The following is a 9,269-nucleotide window of genomic DNA, read 5'->3' as shown; positions in this document are numbered from 1 at the left end:
CGTGATGTTTCTAAAATGCACTTGTGATCATGTCATTCCTCTGCTGAAAACTTCCATTGGCTCCCCACTACTACAGGATAATACAAACCTTTTATTTGTATTTATTTATTTATTTATTTTGAGATGGAGTTTCGCTCTTGTTGCCAAGGCTGGAGTGCAATGGCGGGATCTCAGCTCACCGCAACCTCCGCCTCCTGGGTTCAAGTGATTTGCCTGTCTCAGCCTCCCAAGTAGCTCGGATTACAGGTGCCTGCCACCATGCCTGGCTAATTTTTGTATTTTTAGTAGAGATGGGGTTTCACCATGTTGGCCAGGCTGGTCTCGAACTCCTGACCTCAGCTGATACACCCACCTCCGCCTCCCAAAGTGCTGAGATTACAGGTGTGAGCTATTGTGCCAGGCCGGGATAATACAAACCTTTTAGACTGGAGGTCAGCAATCTGATCCCACCATATTTCAAATCTCACCTTGTACCACTCCCTCCAATGTGTCAATGTGTGCTATGCTTTGTCTGCTTTGTGTAGTCTCTAGAACTGAGTAAATTCTCAGGTTTTTCGCCAACTTGCCGATCTTTTGTTTGTCAAGTTCTTACTAACATAGTCTTGCTTCAGTATGCATGGGGATTGGTTTCAAGAGCCCTGTGGATACCAAACCCCACAGATGCTAAAGTTTCTGATATAAAATGGCATAGTATTTGTTTATAACCTGCATGCATCCTCCCACAGACTTTAATTCATCTCTAGATTATCATATCCAATATAATGTAAATGCTATGTAAATAGTTGTTTTACTGTGTTTTTCATTTGTGTTATTTTTTACTCTTGTAGGGTTATTTTTTCCTGTTTGTTTTTTCTGTATATTTTCAATCCCCAGCTGATTGAATACATGGGGCAGAAGCTGAGGATACAGGCCGATTGTGCTTCAAAATGCAACTCAGGCATTTCCACCCTAGTAAAACCTTCTGACAGTCTCTCCACCCCGTCCCATATTTGCACTTATCATATGTTTTGTAACTATTTGCTTTCCCATTAGACTGCGAGTTATCCGAGGGCAGGGATTTTTATCCTATATATCCTTGTATTTCAAGTGCATCAAATAGGTGGACAGTATATAGTGGTGTCTTAACAAAGCATTCATTGAATTAAAGTCGAGTGATCCTGTGATAGTGACTATTTGGAGAGTTTGGACATTACTATATACAATCATCCCTTGTTATCCTCAGGCAGTTGCTTCCAGGATCCTTGTGGATACCAAAATCCATGGATATTCAAGTTTCTTAAGTTAAATGGCATAGTATTTGCATGTAACCTATGCACATCCTCCTATATACTTTAAATCATATCTAGGTTGCTTATAATACCCAATACAATGTAAATGCTATGTAAATCGCTTTTATGCTGTATTTTTTTGTTGTTTTGTTTTTGAGATGGAGTCTTCCTCTGTCATCCAGTCTGGAGTGTAGTGGCGCGATCTCAGCTCATTGCAATCTCCGCCTCCCAGGTTCAAGTGATTCTCTTGCCTCTGACTTCCCAGTAGCTGGGATTACAGGTGTGTGCCACCACACCCGGTTAATTTTGGTATTTTTAGTAGAGACAGGGTTTCACCATGTTGGCTAGGCTGGTCTCAAACTCCTGATCTCAAGTGATTTACCCACCTTGGCCTCCCACAGTACTGGGATTACAGGCGTGAGCCACCGCGCCCTGCTGTATTGCTTAGGAAATAATGATAATTTTTTAAAAAGTCTATACATGTTTGGTTCAGATGTAATCACCCATTTTTTTTCTTTTATTTTCCATCTGTGGTTGGTTGAATCCAGGGATATGGAACCCACAGATATAGAGGGCTACATTTTTCTTCTACTAGCCACAGCACTTACTGTACTGACTGATGAGACAAACACATTCCTTTTGACCCATTCTCTAGTTTATATTTTACTTAATTCAGTTTACACATCTCAGAAAGGAAGTCCATTCCTTCTAAAGTGATTTGAAGCTTTCTTTTTAATCACTGACAATTTAAAAAAATTATTTCCTCATGAATATACATATATACATGTGTATATATATATATATATTTTTGGGTCAAATTGACCCTCAAGTTGATGGTTTCAGTTTTAAGTGTTGGTTCATGGTTTTTTGACATAGTGCTTGTTCACCAACCCTTGACTTTGTTTTAGTTACTTTTCAGATTTGACAGTGTTCACATGTATTCAATTCCTTTGCTAATTTGTGACAGAGATCAAAATGAACTAGTCTTAAATAATCTTGGTGTTCGTCCATGCTGGACCACATGGCTTCTCTCTGCTAGTTACCATAAGGGTGGTCATAACCATTCATCATTCTTTTTATACCTATCTTATTCCTTGCCTAATCAGGATTTAGAAGCAATATTTCAATAATTTACTAATGACTTTCCTCTGGGTCATTAGAAGAAAAATGGTCCCTGTAGAAACAATCTTCTAAATAAATGATAGTGTAGAAACATTTCCTGGAGGCTACAAAGTGACCTCTTGAAATACACTAAATTGGTTCTTATCTGTCGGGACATTCAGATCCTTCCTTTATTTCACTGTGGAACAGAAGAATAAATTGGGAAAAATGTGCTCTGCAATCCTCTGCCCTGCCTTAGAGTATGTAAATAGCATCATGCACAAAAAATTTTCAAGCTGTCAGGAGTAAAGTCAGTATGATAATTTGGGATAATTAAATGCTTAAGACAATCGAAATAGAACTGATCCTAGTAAGCTTTTCTCACTTGAAGGAAACTTCTCCAAAAAGTAGTTACTGATCTAAATGTCTTTCAATAAGGCTGTTAAATAAATTGTGGTACAACAATCTACAGTTTGAAATATTTCAGTCTTTAAAAAAGGAGAAGCATACCTATATGTATGCACACAGAAAGATAGATGGTTGCTTTTAAAAAAGAAAAAATGTGAATAATTCATATACTATGATCCCATTCACATAAAAAATAGCAGAAACAGAATCGAAATATTTACAAAGAGAGAGGGCATTGACTGGAAAGATACACACACCAAACCATACTCAATTCTGCATTGAGAGCTTTTGTTTCTGTGTCTATTTCTTTCTTCTACCAGATTATCAACTGCTGTATTGCCAGATCAAATACAGGATACTCAATTAAAGTTGAATTTCAACTGTAAGCAACAAAATTTTGGGTGTAGTTTCCAAATATTACATGGGATATACTTAAAAAATATTCATTGTTTATCTGAAATTAAAGTTTAACTGAGTGCCCTGTAGTTTTATTTGTTAAATCTGGCAATTCTACCTTAAAGAGAATTTAAATTTTTATCCTTGTATTCCTATTACTAACACAGGTGCAGAGATATAGTGGATTACAATAAATAACATGAGGGGGGTAATTTAGGAAAGAACAATCAAAACAGGTGATTTTGCTAAGTACATTACATATTTATCTCAATTTTCATGGAAATATCTTCAAATGTCATTAGTGGTCCTATTATAGAAGACACACAGCGGGCAAGTGTCAGAGCTAGAAATGACCCTAAGTTTCTGGGTCCCTATTCAGCAGCCATAAGCAATTGCCAGCTGCATGAAGGTGGAGGCAGAAAAAGTAAAAAGGGAACAAGAGGTGAGGTGTACGTTCTGCCTAAGTGGAACAGAGTAGAACTTTGCACAAACTCCTTAATCTTGCCTAGAGGCAGAATGTGGGATGTACTATATGGGAGGCAGGCAAATCTGGGCCTGGTTCCCACCTCCATCACTCATTTGAACAAGTTATGTAATTTATTTTTGCGTCAATTTTCTTGTCTGTAAAACTGGAGTGAGAGGACCTAACTTGAGTACTGATGTGAAGAGTCAATGAGATAATATCTGTGAAGTGATCAGCACAGGGCTTGGCAAGTGGAAGACACTCAGTCAAGCTAACTTAAAGCCCCAGGTTTTTCATTTGTACAACAGAACAACAACAATAATAGCAACAAGCAATAATACTAACAATATTTATCTTGCCTCTGAGTTGTCTTGAGGATCAGATGAAAATACATATATTATGTTTCTAAATTCTAAAGTGTATCTCACTCTCCTAACAAAGCAGTTGGTCTTCAGATCAGGACCAGAGTTAATATCATGCCAGCGCATTATTACAGGTTTTTTCCAATGAGTAATTAATTTTATTTTTAAACTTATCATACAGTAAAATTGACTCTTTTGGTTTACAAAGTTCTGTGAGTTTTAACACGTTGTATAGGTTTATGTAACCACCACCACAATCCGGATACAGAACATGACTACAGCTTTAGAGATTCTTTTTCAAAGTGTTTTACATTCATGTTGCAAAACACTTTTAAAAATAAGAAAAGAGATGGAGATAAACGTGCTGAAGATGCAAATTAATGAAACCAGCTTTTGTGCACAAATCTCTGCAGTTTCCAGTGTTTTCAGCTTTTGTCTGAGCCATTTTTGCTGTCGGCTTTGCAGACTCTTTCTATAAAAGTAAGCAGGCATCCATTCGAGAATTGGGGTCTTTCTTCACACTAAAGGCACATGTCCCAGGCACAAGCCTCAGCATCCTTATTTGATCTTTTTTATACGACCAGGTCTTAAATTTCCGAACCATGTTTTCCCTAATTGCCATTTTCTCTCTAAAATGAAGAAGCCTGGAATAACCAGTACCTTCTTATCCCTTCGGGGAAATTATTTAATTGGGACAAAGGGATATGGAGTTAGAGCAACGATAGGGCTTTCAGAACCCAAAACCTGTCTGGTATAATAACAGCCTTACTCTAACCAGTCATTCAATCTGTCCCTCTCCCCAACCCCATCCTCTCCATCACCACCTGCCAGATGCCCCCCTGGGACAATCGACTTTGAAACCAAACTTCCCTCCCAGGTCAGCTCCTGCAACCCCTACTCCCCACCCTTGGAGCTTTCCCCGCAGAAGTGACTTGACACACCGCGCTACATCTGGGGAGAGGGGCGGGTCCGCTTTCCAGGTGACTCAAGTGTTTGCTATTTGCCTTTTGTTTCTGGGATGCCTTTGGCTGCCTTTCTCTTCCATCTGCTTTTAATTTTGGTAAGAGAAAAGCTAATGAATCAGGAATGAATCTCCTCTCCACTAATCTTTCTCTCTCTCTCTTAAAGTTGGCGCGCTCTCTTCACAAGTTCCATCACTACCCAAGAAGTGAGGGGGCGGGGTGGGGGGAACAGGCGGGAAGGCATTAATTACACCTAAATCTGAAGTTTACGGCCTCAGGTACCACTTTGATGGGGAGAGTTTCTGAAGCTTTCATACAACCTGCAGTGCCTTTGCTGCTGCCGCTGTAGATTTTCAGCTCATTTCTTTCTGGTGCTGCTTCGCGCTGCTCTGTCATGCCTAAATCTATCTCGTCACTGCCAAAGGTGCCTGAATCAGGGTGAATTCCACGAGATTCACCAGCGGTTTTGCTCCTGTCCAAGGTAAATACAGTATGCAAAATGAGGAACCACCCAAGGATGTCGGGGAGGGGGGAGAGAAAGGGATTCCCTCACCTTTTTGGGCACATTCCTCGTTAATTTCCACCAGGAGGAAGCGCGCAGCCCAGCTTCCCTAGTCTCTCTTCTTAAATCCCCCTACCTACGACTGCCGAGGTTGGTCCCACAGCGGGAATCTCCCCGTCAGTCCTGGCCCTCCCCCGCCCCCCGGGTTGGTTTTTCCCAGCTGCGGAGGTTGGGAGGTTGGGCCAGGGGCTGGGGTGCGAGAAGAGTCGTTGCCCGCAGCGCGCAGCCAGGAAGTCGTTGCTACTCTGGTGGAACTGAGTTGGTTCTGGAGGCGGCGGGCGCGGAGGTGAGCAGTGGGAGCCCGCGGCCTGGGAGAGACCCGGCAGGCGTCATTGGGGCCCCTCCCCATACTCGGGTGGAGAGTAGCGTTGGTTCGGGTTGCCACTCTACCCGGAGTCCCACTGCTGCTTTGTTCCCAGACTCTCCCCACCTCTTTGGAGATGACTTGAACCCCTTTGGGATCCCAGGGGCCGGCGGGACGCGGGCTGGGGGGCGACAGTTGTAGCTCCACTGCCTGCTAATGCCAGAAGGTACAAGAAGAGATCAAAAAGTCCTGTAACCTGAAACTTCCCTCGCATCCTAACCGGGACCGGGAAGAGAAGTCCGGGCGGGGGCGGAGACACCCGGAGGCCGACCTTCCGCGGAGGCGGTGCGGGAAGGAACCTGGAAAGGGAGAAGTTTGGTAGGGAAGGAATTGGGGATTAAGCAAGAAGTTAGACGCGGGGAGACGTGTCTCCTCGGAAAAAGCGGAGGGCGGGAGGCCGGTTGGGTTTATTTAGTGTGGGCCAGGGGAGAGGGCAGACTTTGCGCTCTGGGTGTCGGATGCGCGTCCCCCTCCCGAGTAAGAATGACCGGAGGGGTTGTGGAGGCGAGGCTGGGGCGGGCTTTCGGAGGGAGAGACTGGTGTCTCTCTGGGACAGAGTGGTGACGACTAGACTCGAAAAGGCCGGTTTTTGCACTCCGGAAGCCGCGACAGCCACCGCTGCTCACGCCTCTCTTCTGCTTGTCCCAGGTCCCTCAGAGGAGCCAGCGAGGGGCGCCAACAAGAGGCCAGGAGGTGCCACCGGGACGGCGGCAGGAAGAGGAGCGGGAGCAGCATCGCGGAGCCGAACGTCCCCACCCGCCGTGCGTACTTTCTGGAGGGAAGGGGCGGGGGAGTCGGCCACGGAGGGAAGCGCCCGGTGGCGAGGGGGTTAGCCAAGTTCCGGCTGCGGCGCCACTCCCTGGCTTCCACGAGAGGAAAGTTTTTTCCAGACGCTTCCGCCGGCTCGCACCCTCCGGGCCCAGCCCCCCGAGGCTTCGGAGCGGGCGCTGTCCCAGCCCAGCCCCGGGGATACGCTAGCCGCGATGCCTGGGGGGTGCTCCCGGGGCCCCGCCGCCGGGGACGGGCGGCTGCGGCTGGCGCGACTGGCGCTGGTTCTCCTGGGCTGGGTCTCCTCGTCTTCTCCCACCTCCTCGGCATCCTCCTTCTCCTCCTCGGCGCCGTTCCTGGCTTCCGCCGCGTCCGCCCAGCCCCCGCTGCCCGACCAGTGTCCCGCGCTTTGCGAGTGTTCCGAGGCGGCGCGCACAGTCAAGTGCGTTAACCGCAATCTGACGGAGGTGCCCACGGACCTGCCCCCCTACGTGCGCAACCTTTTCCTTACCGGCAACCAGCTGGCGGTGCTCCCTGCCGGCGCCTTCGCCCGCCGGCCGCCGCTGGCGGAGCTGGCTGCGCTCAACCTCAGCGGCAGCCGCCTGGACGAGGTGCGGGCGGGCGCCTTCGAGCATCTGCCCAGCCTGCGCCAGCTCGATCTCAGCCACAACCCACTGGCCTACCTCAGCCCCTTCGCTTTCTCGGGCAGCAATGCCAGCATTTCGGCCCCCAGTCCCCTTGTGGAACTGATCCTGAACCACATCGTGCCCCCTGATGATAAGCGGCAGAACCGGAGCTTCGAGGGCATGGTGGCGGCGGCCCTGGTGGCGGGCCGTGCACTGCAGGGGCTCCACAGCCTGGAGCTAGCCAGCAACCACTTCATTTACCTGCCGCGGGATGTGCTGGCCCAACTGCCCAGCCTCAGGCACCTGGACTTAAGTAACAATTCGCTGGTGAGCCTGACCTACGTGTCCTTCCGCAACCTGACACATCTAGAAAGCCTCCACCTGGAGGACAATGCCCTCAAGGTCCTTCACAATGGCACCCTGGCTGAGTTGCAAGGTCTACCCCACGTTAGGGTCTTCCTGGACAGCAATCCCTGGGTTTGCGACTGCCACATGGCAGACATGGTGACCTGGCTCAAGCAAACAGAGGTGGTGCAGGGCAAAGACCGGCTAACCTGTGCTTTTCCGGAAAAAATGAGGAATCGGGTCCTCTTGGAACTCAACAGTGCCGACCTGGACTGTGACCCGATTCTTCCCCCATCCCTGCAAACCTCTTATGTCTTCCTGGGTATTGTTTTAGCCCTGATAGGCGCTATTTTCCTCCTGGTTTTGTATTTGAACCGCAAGGGGATAAAAAAGTGGATGCATAACATCAGAGATGCCTGCAGGGATCACATGGAAGGGTATCATTACAGATATGAAATCAATGCGGACCCCAGGTTAACAAACCTCAGTTCTAACTCGGATGTCTGAGAAATATTAGAGGACAGACCAAGGACAACTCTGCATGAGGTGTAGACTTAAGCTTTATCCCTACTAGGCTTGCTCCACCTTTATCCTCCGCTATAGACACCACTGACTTTGACTAAAAGCAGTGAAGGGGTTTTGCTTCCTTGTTATGTAAAGTTTCTTGGTGTGTTCTGTTAATGTAAGACGATGAACAACTGTGTATAGTGTTTTACCCTCTTCTTTTTCCTGGAACTCTTCAACACGTATGGAGGGATTTTTCAGGTTTCAGCATGAACTTGGACTTCTTGCTGTCTCTCTCTCAGTACAGTTCAAGGTGTAGCAAGTGTACCCACACAGATAACATTCAACAAAAGCTGCCTCAACTTTTTCGAGAAAAATACTTTATTCATAAATATCAGTTTTATTCTCATGTACCTAAGTTGTGGAGAAAATAATTGCATCCCATAAACTGCCTGCAGACGTTAGCAAGCTCTTCAAAATAACTCCATAGTACACAGGAGCACCTGCATCCAAGAGCATGCTTACATTTTACTCTTCTGCATATTACAAAAAATAACTTGCAACTTCATAACTTCTTTGACAAAGTAAATTACTTTTTTGATTGCAGTTTATATGAAAATGTACTGATTTTTTTTTAAAGTAAACTGCATCGAGATCCAACAGACTGAATTGTTAAAAAAATAAATAAATAAAAGATTCTTAAAAGAATTATGGTATGTGCAAGTTTGCTTTGAAAAAAGGATTAAGGGCATGGTATTCAATGGCCTTGGTTCCGGTGATAGTTATTACTTAACATAGCTGAGAATCAAACTGTAGCAATGTCTAATATAAATGGATTTGGGAGATCGTTTTGAGATGGTGGATCCTTTTAGTCTTTAAATGGAGAGTTTGAGTATTCATGTGACTATATGGTCCCAAAGTTAATGCTATTTATGAAACAGTTTTGTAAGAGCATAATGAATTGGTTAAAGCTAAGCGTTCTGTACAATAAACAGTTCCCAGTTTGGGGCTTTTTCAAGGCTAATGAAGTTATTGTTGGTCTAGAAAAATAGTATTTACTTAATAAAACTCTGTTTGAAATTGTTCCGTGGAATTTTAGAGCAGAATTTGAAACAAATATGCAAATAAATATGAAGATAA

The 9,269-nt window shown here is 45.4% G+C and overlaps 1 protein-coding gene across 1 annotated transcript; it reads left to right on the top strand.

The window, feature by feature from the left end:
- The first annotated feature begins 4,894 nt into the window (after positions 1 to 4,894).
- Positions 4,895 to 8,810, top strand: TPBG (trophoblast glycoprotein). The gene is made up of 3 exons (XM_023223105.2): positions 4,895 to 5,441; positions 5,548 to 5,808; positions 6,535 to 8,810. The coding sequence occupies exon 3, from the start codon at positions 6,870 to 6,872 to the stop codon at positions 8,130 to 8,132; it is 1,263 nt and encodes a 420-aa protein (XP_023078873.1). The 5' UTR covers positions 4,895 to 5,441; positions 5,548 to 5,808; positions 6,535 to 6,869; the 3' UTR covers positions 8,133 to 8,810.
- Positions 8,811 to 9,269: the final 459 nt, after the last annotated feature.

The sequence above is a fragment of the Piliocolobus tephrosceles genome, chromosome 5 (assembly GCF_002776525.5).
Source record: "Piliocolobus tephrosceles isolate RC106 chromosome 5, ASM277652v3, whole genome shotgun sequence".
In the NCBI taxonomy this organism is placed as follows: domain Eukaryota; kingdom Metazoa; phylum Chordata; class Mammalia; order Primates; family Cercopithecidae; genus Piliocolobus; species Piliocolobus tephrosceles.
Note: the sequence above shows the minus strand (reverse complement) of the source record. Positions and strands in the feature narration are given on the sequence as shown.

Excerpts from the sequence above, each read along its gene's own strand:
- TPBG (XM_023223105.2), top strand. The coding sequence starts at position 6,870 with ATGCCTGGGGGGTGCTCCCGGGGCCCCGCCGCCGGGGACGGGCGGCTG.